The sequence below is a fragment of the Vigna unguiculata genome, chromosome 8, assembly GCF_037176805.1.
Source record: "Vigna unguiculata cultivar grain cowpea cultivar isolate G323 ecotype 2 chromosome 8, ASM3717680v1, whole genome shotgun sequence".
In the NCBI taxonomy this organism is placed as follows: Eukaryota; Viridiplantae; Streptophyta; class Magnoliopsida; order Fabales; family Fabaceae; genus Vigna; species Vigna unguiculata.
The window spans coordinates 12,378,209-12,401,282 of record NC_140799.1 but is presented as its reverse complement, the minus strand read 5'-3'; the positions used below and the strand labels follow the sequence as shown (position 1 = coordinate 12,401,282).

Here is a 23,074-nt window from a genome sequence, read left to right as displayed (position 1 = left end):
TGTGTGGGTGAAATGACTACTTTCCCTAAGTATAGGAAGTATATTCATGTGTTGTGGTGTGTGGGCTTGAAGGACTAAGTCCAATAGGGGTCTGGGATGTGCTTTTGTTATGTTCCCATCGGCTACTAATGGGCGAGGAGTCCTTAGTATGGTGATTGCCTGTGTCGGGCGCACAATGGACAATGAACTGTTATGTTCTCGTTGGCTACTATTGGGTGAGAAGTCCATAGTATGGTGATTGCGTGCGTGTCAGGGTCCAAGGTTGAGACTTGGATGTTTCACTACAGACGAGGAGTCTGTAGGGCAGGACTATGAGCGGGATAGGCTCATAGGGTTGGACCACGAATGAGTTAGTTTCGTGGGAGCACAGTGGAGTCCCGAGACTTAGTTCATGCATATGACTCATGAAGGACTATGAGGTCATGGTTGGGTAAATTTATAATGAGATACTTAATTATGTTATTTTGGGATGGGTGGCATATTTATTTCATGTATTTGTTTATATATTTATTATGCATAGCTCACCCTTTCTGTGTGTGTGTGGCGATGATCGAATGATTTGTTTTTCCGGAGGAGATGATTTGACAGGTGGGCCAGGAGATGCCTAGACTTAGAGCGAGGGATATCTGGGAATTTTTGTATATATGTTATTTATTTTGGTTTTGAGATAATACTGTAACCTTATGGGAGCCATTTGAATTTTATTTCGGTTTAATTATTCGAACCTTGGCTCACATTCAATAATTATATTTTGGGAATTTAATATTATTTTTGTGCTTAAAATTGTATTTAGTTGCATACTATATTATTGAATCTTCTTGAGTTTAATAATGCAACTGTAATTTAATTTAGGTCCTTAAGAGTGTAAATAATGAATATTTTAATTCATATATTAAGTCCCAAAATAGGAATTTTGGAGAGAAATAGTTCAGGTACTAAATGCACCCCCAATTCTCATGTTTACACCCCCTTTCTCCAATTGGAATCTCTATTTCTAAAAAAACCATTTATGGAGCTAACTGCACCCCCTGTTTTCAGGTTTACACCCCCTTCTGTAATTTAACTTTCAATTTCTGCTTTGTACCCCTTCTTTTTACTAATTTACAACTCTAATATAACTTAAACTCCAGTCCACCAGATTGCGCCACGTGGCAATCCTCCACTTACTAAATTAACCAATTAAAGCTTGTCACGTCCTCAATCCCCCACTCACTAAAATAACCACTCACAGTTTGCCACATCATCAATCCTCCATTAACTCAAATCACCAATCAAAACATGCCAATCGTCACTCTCTCTCTCCTTCACACAACCAAATCCCTAACCCTAATCTCCTTCTCTCTCTCTTCCGCACCAACCCACTTCGCAGTCGCCACCTCTGTTGTCGCCACGACCTCGTCCGACCACTGCTGCACACGTCAGAAAGCAGCCGTCGTCGCGCCCTCGTCGGAAACCCCGTCACCGCTGCTGTACCAGTGGACCGCGACATCTTCTTCTTCGCGCGTCTCGCAGCCACCATCACACAGTGACTGCACTTGCAGGAACATTGGCCACGTCTTCTCCGACGCGTCAAGCTACCACCATCACATGCACCTTGTCGTTTAATGTCGCACCGGAAAAACCACCATTGTTGCGGCACTAGCGAGACTTGCAGTAGCCAACGCGAGCTCCACTGCGTCGTTCTCGCACCACCATCGAAGCAATGGAAGCCACCACGAGTTTGCCATGAAAGCCACCACGAGTTCGCACCTTCACAGTAGCAGTACTTCACCAACACGAATCTTTCCTCCCTCTCACGCTCCCATCACGCATATGAAGAGGCGAAGCCATTCATGCATTTGCACGCGAGTTCTAATCTTCACAGATCTGCACCAGTTCGAACATGACTGAACACCACCACCCTATCGCCGTGCGTGTCGTCGAAATTGCATTTGCAGTCATCGCAAATCATCTGCGACAGTCCGATCAGTCCTCCTCGCTGTAGCCGTCAACCATGGAAGAAACACATATGGGAAACCCTAATTTCGGAAGGGAATTGATTTGGGAGAGACTGCTCTGAGACGTGGCAGTCTCTCACTGAACAATCAAAGAGTCAACACTGGTCAACTCTGGGCAAGGGCGGTCAACAGTGGTCCAACAGGCTATTTTACACTATATCTAGCAGGTGGTTGCTCTATAGGAACCCTAAATTGCCTAAAAGAGGAAAGAATCGTCTGGCAGCAGTTCATCGCCAACTAGACAATTTCTGGAAATGCCCATAAACAATAAATTAAAAGGAACAAAATATCAATCATGTTCATACCAAATTCAGCATACCAATCAGAATTAAATTAATCGACGCATGAAATTACCCAATTTAGCATGCCAATCAAATTAAAATTAAAGTTAACGCGTAAAGCTCCCCTAACCTGGATTCCTTTGCCAAATTTGAAAATTGCAAGCTCTTCCCTTGATCACTAAAAGCTTTCCTTGGTTCTTCTCAATTCGACTCCAAAAACCTTGTTCAAACCTCACCACTCTAACAAGATTCGTGTCCTATTTTCTGAGTGCAATTTCAGCTTTGCAAAACCCTTCTCCAAACCTAATTTCTTGCCTTTTAAAGGTGCCTTACCAATAGGTAATTACCAAAAACGAAATTTAAGTTTTTTAATGGTAATGTTTATTATCATTCATTACTCCTTTATGGTCCGTTTTTCAGCCAACCTTGGCTACCCATGCATCTAGGTTTTCCTTCAACTCTTCACATTCAAGCCAAAACTAAGTTTGGCAAAAATAAAGTTTAATTTGGGTTCTCCAAGACTTGAACCCACAACCATGCCAATCCCAAGTCAATGCTAAACCATCAAGCCAATTCATGTTTCTTGCTAACTAATATAATTCACATATTATATTATTCCACAACATAATTACACATATTATTAAAACAATAATAATTAATTAACACATAAATAGCATACATAGGACTTGAACCCAAGTCCTTTCACACAATTAAAGTACTCTCAACCTCTTGAGCTAATATTTTTCCACATTATATCAATCAAAATTTAATGTCATAAATGTTCTTCTTACCCGCATTTATTAATTAATTAATTAACTAAATTCTGCAGGTCATACAAGTATCATCCTTACCTGCTCAACAAAACCCGGTAAGAGCGTTGCCTACCCTGAGACTCACAAAAAACATCCCTTGCCTGCTCATCAAAACCCAGCAAGAGCACACCACTTACCTGTTCACCAAAACCCGGTAAGAGTGTTGCTTCCCTTGAGTCTCACAAACACAACTCTTGTCTATTCAACAAAACCCGACAAGAGTCCCACCCTTACCTGATCACCAAAACCCGATAAGAGCATTGCTTCCTTGAGGTTTACAAACAACAATTCTTGTCTGCTCAACGAAACTCGACAAGAGCCACAACCCTTACCTGTTCACCAAAACCCAATAAGAGTACTACTTTTCCTTAGGTCTTACGTGCAACCACCCTTTCATGTTCACCAAAACCCAGCAAGAGTACCACCCTTACCTGCTCACCAAAACCCGGTAAGAGGGTTGCTTCCACTAAGACCCATAAGCAATAACTTTTGCCTGCTCACAAAAACCTAGCATGAGTATCACCCTTACCTGCTCACCAAAACCCGGTAAGGACATTGCTTACCCTGAGACTCACAACAACCACCCTTGTCTGTTCATCAAAACCCGGCAAGAGCCCACCACTTACCTGTTCACCAAAATTCGGTAAGAGTGTTGCTTCCCATGAGTCTCACAAACACAACGCTTGTCTGTTTAACAAAACCCGAAAAGAGTCTCACCCTTACCTGTTCACCAAAACCCAGTAAGAACATAACTTTTCCTAACCTCCCAAGCAACATTCCTTGCCTGCTCAACAAAACCCAGTAAGGACATTGTTACTAAGCTTAGATCAAAGTCAGTAACCGAAAACTCCATTTTACCCGACTCTCCAAAGTCCTAAGGGTAAAATAGCAACTCCTTTTACTCGACTCTCCCTAGTCTTCTGAGTAAAAGTACAACCTGATTTTAAAGATATGAACAAATTTCGAGCATACATCACACAAACTAACATAACATGCTTTACTACTCCAAAAACAATTAATTCAGACTTTATCTTATTGTTGTCGTGGTACTTCAGACTCCCCCCGTTCAGGGCAAGATTTCGCGTAATGACCTAGCTTGGCGACAATTGTAACACTTCTTCTCTTCTGGTTTTGCTCTTGAAAGTTCTAGACAAACTCGCCGAAAATGGTCTCCCCCACACTCGAAACACTTCACTATCCCTCGTCCTTCACTTTGAGGTCTGGTGTAAGGTTTCTCTTGTCGTTCCTTGCCGATGCCACTATTGCCAGGAAGTGCCCTCATGACCCAACTTGGGTCCCTCTCCAGTTGTTCCACCATCTTTGCTTGTTCCACCAATACAGGGAACTTTCAGATCCTCAAGGGTACGAGGAATCGACGCAACTCATGGCTCATACCGCCCTGGAATTTTCTACAGCGCCATTCTTCATTGATAGTACTCGAACTTGTCAGTATAGGCCTGCAGTGTCATAGCCCTTGCTGCAAAGTAAGGAACTCTGCTTCCTTCTCATATCTGGCACTGTTTGGAAAGTATTTCTCCAAGAATCGTGTCCTGAAGTTAGCCCAAGTTACTCGCTCTTTGCGGGTCTGCATCAGCTACTGCATCCCCACCCACCAGTACTCAGCATCCGCCACAAGAAGGAATGTGACGAAGGTAAACTTTTGTGCATCAGTGCACCTAAGCGTTCGACATATCTTTTCACACTCCCTCAGCCATGCATCTCCCTCGTCCGGAGTGGCCCTGCCAATGAATTTAGCTAGCCTGTGCCTCATGAAATATTCCATAGTCATAGGACGAGTAGGTGCAACTTTGGCTTTGGGTTGCGCTGCACTAGGCTGTATCGCGTCCACCATCCGATGAATCGCATGTGCAATCTCATCAGCCCCAGTATTATCCCTCCTTCTCCTGTTTGCCAAAGCTTGTGAACGCCACATTTCAGCTGGATTAAACCACACAACTTAAGTCATGATTATGCAAACAAAAGGTTTAACATAAAAGAATTAAACACTAACTCGTAAGTGGAACACGATAAGCTCACTCCCCATAGACCCCAAAAATCTTTTGAAAACCATTGCTCTGATACCAAATGTAACATCCCGCCCGGATATTACGGATTTTAAATAATAAAATAATAATGTAATAATAATACTTCATTTATTATAAATTGTTTCCCAAAAACTATGGGAATTTAAATCTTTATTACATTGATAAAACCAACTTTTATAAACACAATACATTATCAAAAATCAGTCTCTTTATAAGTCAAGTTCTATAATTCAAATGATTACAATAAAATCCTTAAAACTCATCAAATGATAAAATGTTGCCACAAAGTTTCCCAACTAGCCCACGCTCCGACTTTAAGTTCCACCAGAACCACGTGCAACATCATTTGCTCTCATGTACCGCGTACACGATCATCACCAAACACACGCAGATAGGGTGAGCTAATGGAATATAAACATATGCAACAATTTATATAACAAACCACACACATTAAAGGAACTTCATCCTTTCGTCCCATCACACATGGTCACCACCATGTAATCCATGTTCACGTCTTTGGTTGATAATCTCAAGCTATCGTTTTTGTCAACCCTACAAGCCACTACTTGTAGAACACATGCGGGAACACTCGCTATTCTGAGCTACCACTACAAAGAATACTTGTGTTACCCTCCATCCTAAGCCACAACTCCAGGAATACTCCAGCATCTGACCCTTGAGATATCATCCAAAACCTCGTAGACCACGCACATCCAAAGCAAGCAAAACACAATGTTTGCTTCATCAAAAATCGCCTGGCGCTCCACACAAGTCGTCAGGCGCAAAAGGCTTCCAGACCGCCTGGCGGAGGACACGTGCCCCTGATGCTATTGTTTCCACAAGTATCGCCTAGCGAGACAACCCTTATCGCCAGGCACAACACGCTTCAATTCTCTACTATTTTGTAGCCATCGCCTGACGGTCAAAAACCAACGCCAGGCGCTACACCAGTACTTGTGCAGTACTGGTTTTTCAGCACCTAGAACAAGTAAAAATAATCCATTCACATTTCATATATATATATATATATATATATATATATATATATATATATATATATTCCCCTCTTTAAACCATGCTAGCATTCAATTCTAACTTATGAATAACGCATGCTCAAACAATTATAAGCAACAACACTCTAACAATTTAAGCACATGATCCCATGCACCAATGCAAATTAATATTGACACACAAGCATTCACCAATAACCAATTCTCAACATGTGACTAACCCAAAGGGACATTCAAATTGATATAGAGTTACCACATAACCCAATCATGCTTCATTATAAGTTACTTGAAATTATCAAAAGCTTATTCATCTATTTTAAAGACTCCAAAATCAGGAATATTGATTAACGTATATCTCTAGCTACTGACCTCCAAATCAAATCTCCACCGTTCAAAGTGAAGAACTACATGTTATGGACCACCTGTCAAAATTTCATCTAATTCGAACGGTTAACGAACTGGAAAATGCAGTCTTACGAAAACTGCAAAATCTAGAAAAATGGTGGCGCCTAGCGCCCAGAAGTGAGGAAGGTGGAGCCTGGCGGGACTATACTACCGTCAGGCCGTTCCTATTCCACGAAAAATACGAAAAACAATGTTTTTCGTAAATCAGAGCACCACGATTCAATGGTATGGCGCCTGGCAGCCAATTGGGTGTCGCTAGGCGGTTCCTACTGTTCTAGGAACCTAGAAATTCTCCATTTGCACTTGCGAAGCCCCAACACACCTTGGTCTTCCTACATTGCAGATTTACCAAATCCTCACTCGAATTCACTTACAGTTATAGGGATTCCCATCCCAAATCCATTCATTCGCTCTTTCCAGTACACTTGAACCACCAATTTCTTTAGGAAATCAAGAACCCAATTTCCAACCCTAACATCATCTTCCCATTGTTCCATTCATTTACACCTCCAATTACATGAATTTAAATGTCGTTTGACATCAAATCATCCTTTAACAATTAAAATTAGCTTTCCTTCCGATTAGAGTCATCCTAAAACATCCAAAACATAAAAATTGAACCAAAATTGGTTTGTGTCGCCTGGCGGGTGTTCATCACCGCCAGGCTCTTCATCCAAAAACCAAGAAAACTAGGTTGCACAGTATGCATCGTCTAGCGGCCAAGGACATGCCGCCAGGCAGTTCCTCTTCAAGAACCCAAAAATAACACAATGCAAATGAGTCGCTTGGCGGCATTTCTTTACCCGCCAGGCGATTTCTGGAAAAATCCCAAAAACGTCAATTTTCATACAATTTGGATAGATTACTAACACCCAATAATCATATATTTCATTCAATCAAACAATACAAAATTAAATTTACGGTTCCAGCTCCCCTAACCTGGTTTCTTTGCTTAAGTCTTGGAATTTATTACAGTCTTTGTGCACCAAAAATCCAGCCCTTGACTCGTTCCAACTTGCTTCTAATCTTCTGAAATTGTACTCCAATTCATTCTAAACCTCCACTTTTCAGTGCAGCAGAGTTATGTCTTCTTAGAGTCCTCCTTTCTCACTAAATTTCCCTTTAGCCCCACTTTCAAGCCTAGTTTTAATTGGCATAATGACTAAAACGAAATTTGCCATTAAGCTAGGCATAATTATCATTCAATGGCTGTTTTACACTTCTTTTCTCAACCTCTTTAGTTTCTCTCACACAGCTAGGGTTCTTTTTTCCCTTCAATTTCATGCCAAAAATAAATTTGGCAAAACGAAAGTTTAATTTGGTTCTACCAAGGATCGAACCCCTAACCATGTCAATGCCAAATCCATGCATAACCATCATACCAATTTATGTTTCTTGATAATTTCTATAAGTATAAGATTATATTATCCCACTTCACGCTCAACATATTATTACTAAAATTACATGATTAAAATAATCATGCCTAAATGACATGCATATGATTCGATCCCAAGTCCTCTCAATCCAACCAATCGAGTCGGGTGTGACCCACATTTAGTTGAGTTAAGCTACCTCAAGTAGGTGATAGTCCGAATTCAAGCCTGGCCCGTTCAAGACCTTGTCAAGCTAAGCCCAAGTCAAGTTGAGTCATCCTCAATGCAAGTCAAGTTAAGTCGACCCAGGCTTGGACAAGCTGAGATGGCTTGAGCTAATTCAGTGGAGTTAACCCAAGCCTAGTTGATTCAAGTTGAGTCGATTTTGCTCTAATTTAAGTTTAGTTATGGCATGATGGCATTCACCCAACTTATGCTAGGCCCATGTGGAGTCAAGTTAGGTCAGGTTGGGCCTAGGTAAGACTAAGAAAAATTGGGTTAGAATTTTCCAATCGAGTTGGGCTCATGTTAGGTTGTGATATTGAGTCAGGACTATTCAAACTAAGTTGGGTCAATCCCATGATAGGTTGAGTTGAGTTTAATTGATCCCAACTTGAGCTGGATCGACTCGAATTTAGGTTAACCCAAACTACAAAGACTAAAATACGAATTTTGGAATGTGAACAATTATAAATTACTCTAATGAAATTTTAGAATTTCAATTTCTTTCAAAATTCTTTATCCAAAAAAAACATTTCTTCATAAAACATTTCAAATTCTCTAAAAAATGAATTACCCTTTTAAAATGACTTATCCAAACACACTATAAGCCTTTGTATTCCTTTAGATAACACATTGTCTCCCATCTTTGTCAATTTTTGAGCCACCTTCTGTAGGATTTTAAAGAAGATAAAAAGAACATACGAGGGGACGCCAACATTTAATAATACACAATCTTCCTGGATAAGATAAGAGAACTTATGTTTCCATGCCTTTAGTTTTCCACTAAATTTATTTCCAAACATCTTCTCTTTTACGATTAGTCCTAATTGGTAAACCAAGATTAGTCAAAGGGGAAATTTTGTTAAAAAAAGAAGTTCAACACTTTGTAATTTAAAGGAAATGCTAAAAATAGTCAAATATAAAACATGGTTATGTTTAGTCTATAAGACGATGTTTTAAATAAAAAAAAGATCATGTAAGACAAGTGTTTCATCTAACAAATGATACAATATTGTCTAGTCTCAATTTCGATAAAGCATAAAGGCTTTTAGGAATAAAATTCAAAACAAATTACATTAAATATACAACTTTACAGGGTAACGATTAATCAAAATACAAGTCACCATTCAAAGAGAAAAAAAAGGCACCATGAAAACTGAGGGAAAGAAATAAGGAACGTAAAACTTGATTGAGGATTCAACTGAAAAATTGTGAACAATAATGAGAGGGTGAGTAACAAAGAGAAAACAAAAGTGTAAAAAAGTGAGTGAAGAGAGAAATGGAGAAGAGTAATGTTGCTTGCTAGGTGAGTTAGTTGATTGCTAACTAGAATGTAATATTTCAAAAACCAAGTGTTCTTGCTGGGCAAAATAGGCGAGAGCTCTCAATTTTTGAAAAAGACAAAACCTTTCAGCTACTCTTTGACAACACTAAATGTTGAAAACACAAATTCTCTTTATCAGGACAAAACCTTCTAGTATGACATTCCTTGTTGTAGTGAAAACATCTTACACTAGATTCATTTTCGCCATAGCGAGATCGACTTTATCTTCCTTCTACCTCTATTATCACTGTAGACAATCTTCCCATTGCTACAAGATTATCTCCACTACTAGAAACCTTAACATTAAACATTCAACCCTCTTCCATACAACCATGTTTCAACAAAATGTCATGTATCACAAGTGACAAACACAATAAGAACAACATGTTTGATCCTCCTCATTAATTTGAACATCAATATTGTTCAAATACATAAATAACTTGTTAAATTCATCTAGTTGTTCACTAACTATAATTTCACTACTCATTTTGTATGATACAACACTTTCTTCGAATTTAGACAATTTACTAAAGATTGGTCATGTATCACCTCTTAAACTTTGACAGCATCAAGAATGGGGCCTTCTTAAAGGTCACGAAGTAGAGTTGGAGTTAGAATTTAATTTTTTTGGGTGTAATTTCTAGTTTTGGGTCTTTGTTTGATCTTGTAATTGTTTTATTTTCTATTTGTTTGTTTACCATAAGGGTCTTGGCCGCTAACCCAAAAAGTCGTTAACCCAAATGGCTGCCAACCCAAAAAGTCACTAACTCAAATAGTCGCTAAACCCAAAATACTACGAGCACCACAACTGAATACATAGCGGCATAACAAATAATAAGGCGTCCAGTCGTTAATTGCATCATGTATGCACAAGGTCGCCTATATAGCGGCAAAACTTGTCAATTACCCAATAACATCAACCAAAGAGAAGATACACACGTGTACATGACAAGTGCATAGCCAGGAAAATATGGCATGCCAATATGTTGGCAAACCTCCTTTAACTTAGGCAAATACAGGAAAAAAAACTTAATAAGGTGTGACCAAAGGGAACTAGGCTTGCAACGCGGGCCCAATTAAGTCTGGTCAGGCCTAATAAAGTTTAGTCAAAGTCAGTCAAACTTGGCCAATGCCCCAAACTTGGGCCCATAATTAACTGTTAATATGCTACAACAATAATTAATTCTCTATAAATAAAGGTGAACCCAAGTAATTAAAGGTACACAATTCATTAGCACTATAATATGAGATTGGACTTTGAGAGCATTTGTTGACTTGATCGTCAGAGTCCTTTCTGCAGGTAACCCCTCACGTTCCACTAAGTATCTGGTAATGAAGACCTTGCGAACAAAACTGTGGAGTATCCATCCGAGGAACCCAAAGATTGTGGTAAGATATGGTTTGAGTCTCATAATAACTTAATATTGTCCATGCAAGAACGATTTGTATTGGATCTTGTACAAAATTCTATGTTACTTGTGATTAAAGACTTTTTAAAATGCGGTTAGGAAGCTTGTTAAATGGGTCGTAGTAGTCTTTGCGCCCATGAGTATAAGTTCATAGTATATAAGTCTTTCAGTACACTTTTGGATTCCAAATTACTTATCTTTTAGAATTTGAATCATTTTCTTAAGTGAGAATTCTCTTCTAGTTCTTCATTTCAACCTTTGGTCTTTATTTTTTGATTTCCAATTAAAAGTAATGAATCTTCTAGTATTCATTAATTTCTCTTAATATTGATGGTAATGATGTCACTGGATGGGGAAGGGAACTTCATGGCTAAATGGGATGTGGAGACAATGGCTCCGAGAGTGTTAAGGGATGGACGTCCTAGGAGAACGTTGTATGATGCAGGTGCTTCCACGACGAGGAAGCGGATTGGTATGGTCTTAGTTTGAGATCCGTCATGGAACACAATGTGGAGGTCAATGTATCCGCGTGTTGACACCCTTTCTCTAGATAAGCCATAGATGGGTTTGCCGTAGGGAACCATTATAGTGGAGGGAGTTGAAGTTTTTGATAGGTGGTCCAGTATAGGATATTGACTGAACTGCCTTGGTCTACGAGCACCTTTTTTATCGCAAAGTTCTCGAGTTCGATGGTGATGACCATGGGATCGTCTTGTATTAATCGACGCCATGGAAATCAACGTCAGAGAATGTGATAGGAGGAATTTGGTGTTTGTGATTGGAGTGGGTTATGTGATTGATGGACTAGATGTGGCAAAGGTGTTTCTTCTTGACTGATGAGGTGGAGCCACCGCTGGTGAAGCCCCCAAAGATAATGTTTATTGTGCCGCATAAGGGGGATCAACTTGGTTGACGTCAATGCGAATTGGCTGATGGTCTGGATGGTCATTAGTGTTTTGTCGATTATTGTGACGGGTATCGCGCAAGGGTGGCGGTTATCGGATTGTCTAGGATGAGGTGGTCCATCTTTTTTGACAAAAAGGCAGAAGTGGCCGGCACGAATCAATTCTTCTATTTTATCTTGGAGCGTCTTGCATTCATCGGTGGTGTGGTCGTTGTTTCGATGATATTTGCAGTACTTGGTCATATCGGCATTGGGGGGATTCAAGGTTTTTCGTGGTAGTGGGATGAGATCGGCTTGAAGTGCTTCGTCGAGAAGACATGACCTTGAGACGTTTAGTAGCGCGTATCTGGAAAGTTGTGGCTACCTAGGCTCTCTAGCCCTAGATTTAGGTCGTGGAGATGGTTTGTCTACCCTAACGGATGATGGTGTGTAGTCAGTGCAAAACTTGGTGCGAAAAGTTTTCATCTCCTCCATTCGGATGTAATCCGCAGCACGCAACTTAAGTTCATTCATGGAGGTTGGAGGTCGAAGGTCGAAGGTAGACATTGTCGGCAAATTGACAAGGTTTCAGAGTTAGGGTCATGCACTGCAACGTCATCTCTTAAGTAAGGTTGGGCATGCGAAGGGCGACTTTGCTGAAACGGTCGATGAAAGCCCGCAGCGTCTCTTCTCATTCCTGTCTAACGCTAAGGAGGGATAATGGTGTGGCTTGATGTGGACGGCTACCGGCAGCTACTGGTAAAGTGGGTGGTGAAAAGGTGGGAGAGAGTGTCAAAACAATCAATTAAGTATGGGGGGAGAGAGGTGAACCATTCCAGGGTAGGGCCTTTGAGGGTGGTAGGGAAGGCCTTGCAAAAGACATCGGATGTGCAGAGGGCGACGTGGGTGATGTACACCTTAAGGTGCTCATCTGGGTCGGTTTCCCCTACATAGCAGTTTAGTGTGAAGGGTTCCCACTAGCTAGGGAGGGGTGTGGTGGTGATGGTATCTACAAAAGGATGACGACATTTGGGTTGGTATGAAGGTACGGGGTGTGGTGGTATGGGATGTCGGACGATGGTGGGGAATGTGGTGGTGTAATGGTGAGGAAGAATATGAGTGGTGGGAAAGGTGGCAACAGGGTGATTGGCTGCATGTTGTGCAAGGATGGTGGTTGGGTGATGGGTGGTTGTGTGGTGCGTGGAGATGATGGATGTTTGTTGAATGGTGGTGAAAGTATGTGGGGTAGGCTTGTATTCACTTTCTTCTTCACTGGGTTGGTATATAGGGGGATTTGGGGTTCCCTGGCAGTTCTTTACCCTTTTGAGTGAGATCAGCTTCGATTTTCTTCCTCAGTCTAGAGTTCTCTTGTCTAAGCGTTTCCATCTCGTCAGCATTGCGCTTTTTTAGGTCAGCAAGTTCTTGTTGCATTTTGGCCTGCCCCTCGAGGATAGCGGCCAAGTCTGGGGTGTTGCTTGCAGGCATGGTAGCACCTGCCTCTGTATTTATCATGGTTCCAGCTCTGCTGCGGGTGGAGACCATTCTCGACAGTGTTCAGATTGCCAGGTAAGGTATCAATTCGTAACCCACGGTGGGCGTCAATTGTTCCTGCAAAAACAAATAAGGGATGTCAGGGGACACAAGTAATGCCTTACCTCAGTCCTTAACCTCTCGAGCTGGCTCCTTCCTGACTTGCATATATCGTCTTCTAACATAGGTGGTTTGGACCCTTAAGGGGTTACCCTAGAAGGGACTCCGACGATCAAGTCAGCGAAAAGGCTCTCAAAAGTCAAATCCAAGATTAGGAAATTAATGAAAACATACCTTTAATTGTTGGGGTCCGCTCGTATTTATAGAATCATTAAATGTGTTTGTTCCTTCTTATGGGCTGGGCCTTCTTCAAGTCATTTTGGGTTAATACCTAGATTCCATATGGGCCTAGGCTGAGCCCAAGTGTTGAGTGTCTGTGATAGGCTTAAATCTGGAGTTAATGGCTCTATGTTCAATATGACACTCTGGAGTTAATGGCTCTATGTTCAATATGACACTCTGTAGTTGGCGGCCTGGGCGCTATGTGATCTTACTTAACCGGTTACTCATACTGTTTCTATTTGTGGGACTATACCTAGGCGGTTTTAGTCGTGTAGTTATCCAAATATGCCTAGGTATAGTACATCAATTAAGGTAGATTGAAATTTCTTCATATTTGATCCCTTATGTGTATTTTATTTTGTCAATCATTCCATGAAAATTGTTGGAAACGATCCTACGCAAGGTTAGCTTTCCACCAACCTTCATCCATAATCTCATTGTAATATTTTCCTTGGAACTTGCATCAACACCCTGTCATTAAGGCATAAAACAATTGCATTGTGGACCTTCTCCAACTCCTATTTCTCATCCTTCCCCTTCGTGGCTATATCAAGCTTGGATTCACTTTGCAATACTTCGATAAGACCTTGTTAAACTAAAAAATATATGTATTTTTAACTGTCATAATAAAAAATCATTCCATTTAGAAAAAATATCAACCTCATACTTTTTTTAAGTCGCGATGATCGAATTTTACATTCATCGCACCAATTCATTGTGAAATTTATCATACAAATTTATTGCCAAGTCATCTACCATATAAATAAATAAACTTATAACAAAATTAATCGTACTATATTTATTTTGGAAATACAACATAAAAATAATATACATAAACACTATGAATAATGTGGTTCAATTGAAGTATTAACAACTTCAATATATATTATAGAAAAGATTTAAAGAATAATTTTGATGTATTATTTCAAAGAATAGGGTACCATATATATACATACAAGAGTGTTATAATTCCTCATCTATTAAAGGAATGAGTGCACAAATTTGCTCATAGAGATAATAATGCCTAAATTATAGCTAATACAATATTTGACATATCTTAACACCCCCACTCAAGTTGGTGCATGGATATCACACATTCACAACTTGAATAGAGACTCATTAAACACTCTGCTTGACACTCCTTTAGTGAGAACATCATCCAACTACAATTCTGATCTTACAAAAGAAAAGGAAATTATTCCAACTTCAAGTTTCTCTTTGATGAAATGTCTATCAATCTCCACATGCTTTGTTCTATCATGTTGCACCGGATTGTGAGCAATTGCTATAGCCGACGTATTATCACAGTACAAACTCATAGTTTCCTTTTGTTTAAAGCCCAAATCTGATAGCACATTTTTAATCCACAAAAGTTCACATACACCTAGTGTCATGCCTTTGAATTCTGCTTCAGCACTAGATCTTGCTACAACAGGCTGTTTTTTACTCCTCCAAGTTACAAGATTCCCTCCTACGAAAATAAAGTATCCAGAGGTATATCTTCTATCATCTTTTGAACCTGCCCAATTTGCATCAGTGTACCCTTCTACTTTTAAGTTTCTATGATTTGAGAACAAAATTCCTTTTCCAAGAGTGGACTTTAAATATCTCAAAATCCTCTCAACAACATCCATATGAAGCTTTTGTGGGTCATGCATAAATTGGCTAGCCACATTCACTTCATAGGTAATATTTGGACGTGTATGAGACAAATAAATTAATTTTCTTACCAACCTTTGGTATCTTCCTTTGTCTATGTTTGCTGAATTTGAGCATTGAAAGAATTTATGATTTTGTTCAATTGGTGTATCAACTGGTTTACTCCCAAGCAGCCCAGTTTTTTATAGTAAATCAATAGTATATTTTCTTTGACATAGAAAAATACCATGTTTTGATCTAGATACTTTAATACCCAAAAAATATTTGAGATTTCCAAGTTGTTTCATCTCAAATTCAGATGCAAGGTATTGTTGTAAACTGGAAATCTCATCTTGGTCATTTCCTGTAACAATCATGTCATCTACATATATAATCAAAGTTGTAATTCTTCCTTTTCCTCTCTTCAAAAATAAGGTGTGATCAGAGTTACTAGCTTTATAGCCAAAAGCCTTCATAGACTTGGTAAACCTTATAAACCATGCTCCTGGGGATTGTTTTAATCCATATAGAGCCTTCTTTAATTTGCAAATCTTCATTCCAATTGAATCTGTCATACCTGGTGGAGAATCCATATAAATTTCTTCCGAAATTTCTCCATGTAGGAAAGCATTTTTCACAACAAATTGTAGAAGAGGCCAATCTTGGTTTGCTGCTAGTGACAAAAGTATTCTCACAGTATTGAGCTTGGCTACTGGTGCGAACATTTCTTGGTAATCTACACCATAAGATTGAGTGTAACCTTTAGCCACAAGTCATGCTTTATACCTCTCAATAGTTCCATCAGCTCTATGCTTAATTGTAAATACCCATTTGCAACCCATAGTCTTCTTCCTTGTTGGTAAGGACACAAGATCCCAAGTGTTATTTTTTTCTAAAGCTGCCATCTTATAAACCATTGCTTTTGTCTATCTAGGATCTACCAAAGCTTCTTGTATATTACTAGGAATAGAAATTGAAGATAATTGAGATACAAATGATGCATATGACTTGGATAACCTGTGAGATGACACATATTTACTAATGCGATATTTAACTTTGGCTTGGAGGTCTGGTTCATATTTAGCAGGAGGTTGACCACGGTTAGAACGGGGTGGAAGATTATATTGGACAGTAGTAGACTCAATGGTTGGTGTGTTGGTGGTCTCATGCAGACAAGGATCCATTTCATGATCGGTTTCATCTAAATTAGTATTATCAAAGGTAGGATCAAGAGAAACAATTTCATGATTGGTTTCAACTACATTAGTATTATCAGATATAGGATCAGAAGGTACCTCTAAAGAGTCAAGTCGAACCTATGGAGAAGATTGAGCAATTGGTTAGGATCAGAAGACACTGTATTATCCAAAGGAGAAGTTTCCATATTTAGGATTGGCTCACTTCCTGCAGAATGATCCTCACACAATAATTTATCTTTACAGTATAATTTTATATATGGGATATCAAACATAATAACATCATGATTATGTTTCATTGTCGCCCTGAAGTGTAGAATCAACATAAAAAAAACTATGCTCATTAAATGTCACATCCATAGAGATATAAAATTTCTTTGATGGTGGATGGTAAGCACAATAGCCTTTTTGAGATGATCCATACCCAACAAAAACACATTTTAAAGCTCATTCTTCAACTTTTGTACATTGATGTGGGTGTAAGTGAACATATATAACACATCCAAAAATATGAGGCGGTAAAGAGACTATGAAAGGAAGGATACAATGATCAAACAACACATCTAAAGGCCTTCAAAAGTTAAGCACACTAGAAGGTGTTCGATTAATCAAATAAACTACAGATCTCACAACCTCACCCCATAAATGAGATGGCACATTACCATTTATCAAAAGGGATCTTGTCACCTCTAATATATGTCTATTTTTTCTTTCAGCCACTCCATTTTGTTGTGGTGAATAAGGACATGTAGTTTGATGTAAGATGCCATTGGAGTTCATTAACTCGATTAATAGTCTTAAAATATTCCCCTCCATTGTCTGATCGAATGACCTTAATGTGTGTATTAAATTGAGTAACTATCATATGATGAAAGGAACAAAACACATTACACACATCACTTTTATGTTTAAGCAAATACACCCAAGTTACCCGAGTACAATCATCAACAAAACTGATAAACCATTTTTTCCCATTATATGTAGATTGTGGGGCAGGGCCCCAAACATCTGTATGGATTAATGAAAAAGGAAAATCTATTTTTTTATTACTTAAAGGAAACACAATACGATGACCTTTTGCCATTACACAAGTTTCACAAATAAAATCAGAAATATTGCATTTATGAAATAGTGATGGAAATAATTTTTTCTAGATAACCAAGAGAGGTATCTCCCAATCTTCTATGCCATAACCAAATTTCCTTTTTGTTTTTATCGTGTATGTGTTCATTCGCAAGACAAGCCAACGTTCCTTTATGGGTTTGTTATGAGACATTTTCAAGATAATACAGTCCTTCTCTCTCTCTACCACTGCCAATCTTCTCCTTGGACTGGATGTTTTGGAAAAAAATAATGGGTTGGATAAAATAAGGCAACACAAGAATGTGATTTGGTCAACTTGCTGATAGAGAGAAGATTACAATTCAATGTAGAAACAAATAAAACATCAGAGATTGATAAGGAGGGAGAGAGGGATATAGTACCTACACCTTCAATAGGAGATGAGATCCCATTGACATTAATAATAGCAGTTTTAGAACAATTTATGTGGATCACAAGTCATATGATCAGTAGCACCTGAATAAATTATCCAATCATCACCCCTAGTAACAACAGAAAGATTAAGAGTAGAGTTAGATATACCTGACTTGGTCACAAATCCGGCAAACAGTAGAACTATGACTCTTGGGAATAGCTTTTTGCATATGGGTAGCAGCGGAATTCCCAAAATCAAGTTTCTCCGATTGATTTTTATCGGAAAGAGCCATCAGAAATATTCAAATAAAGAAGCATCGCTTCCTATATTGTAGAGGATGTCTATGTTTGGCTTTGATACCATATAGAAAAGATTTAAAGAATAATTCTGATATATTATTTCAAATAATAGGGTACCATATATAATATACATACAAGAGTGCTATAATTCCTCATCTATTAAAGAAATGAATGCAAATATTTACTCACAAAAATGATAATACTTAAATTAGAACTAATACAATATTTGACCTATATATTCACAGAATTCATCATAAAACAATAAAAATTATAACTTGTAGTTTCCCTCAAAATGAACTTTCACTGTTACGGATTAAGTCAACTTAACTTATATGTTGACTTCATATAACACTCGATAATATTACACATGCCTAGTCAGCATTGACAAGACACTACAGAAAACTAGACATTTTTTATGTTTTAAACTTATTTATCTGAATCAATCTTCACATTCAGAAATCTTTATATAATCAATATTTCTTCTTTTTGCAACATAATCGTCTTTTACCAACCCCATCTTTTAAATATCCTCCATAGTTCCATCCCTCCGTAGTTTTCTAGAAAGTAAGAAAAAAAATTGGATATTATCCCAAAAGTCATGATCGTTCTGTTTGTATTTTCCCAATTTGATCATCATTCATGATGCTTTGTGCTTTTTCATGTGGGTCCATCTTCCACGCTAAACTACCCACCCTATCTCATCTTCATAACTTTATAAATTAATTAATTATATTAATCTATTGTCCTCTAAAATTTTGTCAGTTTTCAATACTGATTTTTTTTTAGTTTTACAGAAAAATATATGATTTCATATAAAAATGTTGAAAGGTTAAATAAAAAGAAATATGTTTATCGTTTAAATATTCATGTATCATTGATAATTATCAACGTCAATGATCACGGTAGTCCAAAATCGTTGTATATTTTTTATTTATTTATATGAGTGTAAGAATTATAATTTGATGTATGGAAAAGGGTTGAAGCACATCCATTATTCCGTATATTTTATTAATTTTTTATAATTGATAAAAAAAACATAATTATGTTTTAATTCTTAAACTTTTGGAAGAAAAATTGGATTCCCTTATTTTAACACAACATTTTAGTTCCTCGGATTAAAAGACAAACACAGTTAGTCTTTTAAAATTACCGTTTAGGAACTAAAACCCACTTTCATTACTTAGTGTATTGTATTTTTCTAAATTTGAAACACTGAAATATATTTAAAATTTAAAATTAAAACGGGATTAACTCCACGTTTTATGAACTAAAGCTATATAAGTAAAAATATTTTTTCAATGTAAAACGTGTGGTTTAATTGAATAGTATAGTTCTACCATGTCATTCTCAACATTTGTCCTTCGTTGTTAAGAAACTCCATGATTCCATCCAATGGACGAAAGACACGTCTTAGACATTGATTTCCAAAACAGGGATGGGGTTAGAGTAATTATAAAAACAACCCTTAACCAATTTTTCTATTAATATATAATAAAAATAATAATCAATATAAAAATATAAAACTTTAAAAACATTATCGTTATTATTTATAATAATATATAAATTATTATCTCCTTTAGTTAACATACTTTTTATTTTATACTTAATTTAAAATTTGAAAAAAATAAAAGAATAAAAGTAAATTATCTAATTGATTATAGCACACATTCAAATTCTCTTTTTTCACTAGAAATGATAAAATGAGTTGTCAACTAATTATATTTAAAAAAAATAACTGTCAAAATATTTTTGTTTCAAAAATTAATATAACAAAAGCTCAGCTATGCTAAAAGGACCAAAATCAGTTATTATCCAAAGAGAACTTAACTAAAAGTAATCACTGTTAATATGGTATAGATAAGATTGTACAAACTATTACTTTTATTTTGAAAACCATCATAAAATATTGAACACACGTGGATGTTTTTCACTGGTATAACACAGATAGATTGTATTATTTATACGACAGTTATTTGAAAAATTATTTTCAGAATAATTTAAAAAATAAATTGAATATGTTTACAAATTTTAATAATATATATCAAAGTGCAAAAACATATATATAAAGTGAATATAAGGACAAAAGGAAAGTAATAATAGTAAAAGTAAATGCAAAATGTAAGATGAAATAATACTAAATGTTATTATATAACAAAAGAGAGATAAAACAATAAAGTCACAGAAGAAATAATTACATACTCTGATCATAGTCTCTACAGCTATTTTTTTTACCAATCATTGCTCAATAATTAAAAAAGTGATTTAACATTTAAACATTAAACGTGCTCAAACCTTTATTTTTTTTACACGCACGTGCTCACTTAAAAAAACTTAAGTTTATTTATTTCTTTTTTGTTAAGTGAAATAAAAAACTAAAGAATAAATTAAAATTGCAAAAAAAAAAATCACTGGCCGGTAATGATACTTGCATGGTGTAGTGTTGGTTCCTACCAGAGACATTTAAATATGTTTTTTAGAAACAAAAAGAGAGAGACAGAGAAACAGAATTATTAAAGGCAACACAGTAAAAGACAAAAGGTTTAGTTGTCAAGCAAGAGAAGAGAGATCGCCATCCATTCGTGGATCTCAGTGGCGCTCTGAGGCGCGTGTGTCATTGGGGTTTGCTCAAAAAATAGAAAGATGATAGCTTGGAGAGACAGTTATATAGGCACCATTTCCATTATCACTTCCTTCCTAAACCCAAACACAAACCCACTCACCACCACTATATAAATTTTCATTCCACCTCATTCTCTCAACCACAACAACATGAGAAACCCTTCATCAACATCAACAACCAAGAACAAGAAAAGTGGTGGTGCTAACAGCACTACCACCAGCTACAACAGCACCAACACCACCAACACCACCAACAACAACATTGGTAGCACCAGCAATAACAGTGGTTCCAACACCAACACTCCATGCTGCAGCAAGGTTGGATTGAAGAGAGGACCATGGACACCGGAAGAAGATGAGGTGTTAGCCAATTACATCAAGAAAGAAGGTGAAGGGCGTTGGAGAACGCTCCCCAAGCGTGCTGGCCTTCTCCGGTGCGGCAAAAGCTGCCGTCTCCGGTGGATGAACTACCTCCGCCCCTCCGTCAAACGCGGCCACATCGCCCCTGACGAGGAAGATCTCATCCTCCGCCTCCACCGCCTCCTTGGCAACCGGTAATATATATCTTTGTTTGGATTCAGGGTTTAGGGTTTCTTCCTGTCAGAAAAACAGAATTAGGGTTCGTGTTCTTTCTTCTCTTTTTTTTTCTAGCTAGGGTTTGATTTGTTGTCTTGTGTATTAGGTGGTCGTTGATTGCTGGGAGGATTCCCGGAAGAACGGATAATGAAATAAAGAATTACTGGAACACCCATCTAAGTAAAAAGCTCATTAGCCAAGGGATTGATCCCAGAACTCACAAGCCTCTTAACCCACCATCCATGAATATGAATATTCCTTCTTCTTCCACTGTTCCTCCACCCTCTATGCCTCCTCCAATGACCATCACCACCCACAACCCTTTGCATGATTTCACTGTTGTTAACCAAGGAATTCATGCGATTCATCATTTGAGTCAGCAACACCACCAGCCTCCGGTTTCAAACCCCTTTGATAATAACAACATTAACAATCAAGTGGCTGCTGTCGCAGATGATGTTTCTGCAATGGGGTTCATGGACAGTGAGGATTGCAACGATGACATCAACATCAATTACTACTCAGATGATGTTTTTTCTTCCTTCCTCAACTCCTTGATCAACGAAGATGCTTTTGCGTCGCAGCAGCACCACGTGCAAACAGAGCTCCCAAGTGAGCGTTGCATTCCACTGCCATGCGATGATCGTGTGGATGATCCTCTGGTTTCAATCACTACTGCTTCTACATCGCAGGGTTACGATGATGACCTTGGGGTTCTCTGGGAATCACCTCTCGTGCCTTCTACTACTTTCACCCATCACGTTAACGACCCTATCATCAAGATGGCTCATGATCACCATCACCACAACCAATAGTATATCTACCACTGTTCTTATCTGTTAACTGCTTCATCAAATACCAAGTGTCCGAGAATACTGGGATTTTTATGTATACATGTTTTGTTGTGTATCCTGTGAAAAGATATCAAGAGAAGGAGAAGGACATTAGAGGAGTCATCAAGAGGGATCTCACAGTGAATAATAATACCTTTTGAAGCTTTGGCTTTTAATGGAGCTGAAAGACAACTAATGATCCATATAACACAGATCTTACATAGTGAGATAAGATTTTATTGTTGTTGTGTTATTCATGGTTCCACATATATGTAGTTGCTTTTGTTGTATGATACTTTTAGTCATGGACTTGTTGAGTTTGGCGTGTTCAATTCCATGACATGCATATTGCTTCTTGCTTGCTATGCAAAACACAACAGATTTAATACTGTACTATGACTTGTGTTTTAAATCATAGTACCGTTTTACTTTAATGGTTTGTGTAAGATAAGTCAAATCCAGATGTATTATGTGTGGGTTCTTCACTTCATTGAATTAAACTTCACTCTTCATCACTTACAATATCATCTTCTTCGTGATGAATTTTGATGTTCTTAGGGTGAAAAAAATATGTTTGTTTTCTTATAACAATGAGTTTGAATAAGACAATTTAAGATATACTCTATAAATAATGTAATAATATATATACATTATGCAAGTATTCTATTCAGAATCTAAATGTGGAATAAATCAATATCTAATAATGTATAAAATTAGTTTATGGCTAAATTAATGTATAAAATTTCTCAAATAAATTCTTTATTTCTATAATTTGAGTATAAGTTTAGTTTATTTAAAAAAAA

The 23,074-nt window shown here is 37.7% G+C and overlaps 1 protein-coding gene across 1 annotated transcript; it reads left to right on the top strand.

Annotated features, from left to right (window-relative positions):
* The first annotated feature begins 20,956 nt into the window (after positions 1-20,956).
* LOC114193762 (transcription repressor MYB5-like) lies at positions 20,957-22,705 on the top strand. The gene is made up of 2 exons (XM_028083692.2): positions 20,957-21,416; positions 21,545-22,705. The coding sequence occupies exons 1-2, from the start codon at positions 21,013-21,015 to the stop codon at positions 22,251-22,253; spliced, it is 1,113 nt and encodes a 370-aa protein (XP_027939493.2). The 5' UTR covers positions 20,957-21,012; the 3' UTR covers positions 22,254-22,705.
* The last annotated feature ends 369 nt before the right edge of the window (positions 22,706-23,074 follow it).

Coding starts and splice junctions, on each gene's coding strand:
- LOC114193762 (XM_028083692.2), top strand. CDS start 21,013: ATGAGAAACCCTTCATCAACATCAACAACCAAGAACAAGAAAAGTGGT. Junction 21,417..21,544: donor CACCGCCTCCTTGGCAACCG/GTAATATATATC, acceptor CTTGTGTATTAG/GTGGTCGTTGATTGCTGGGA.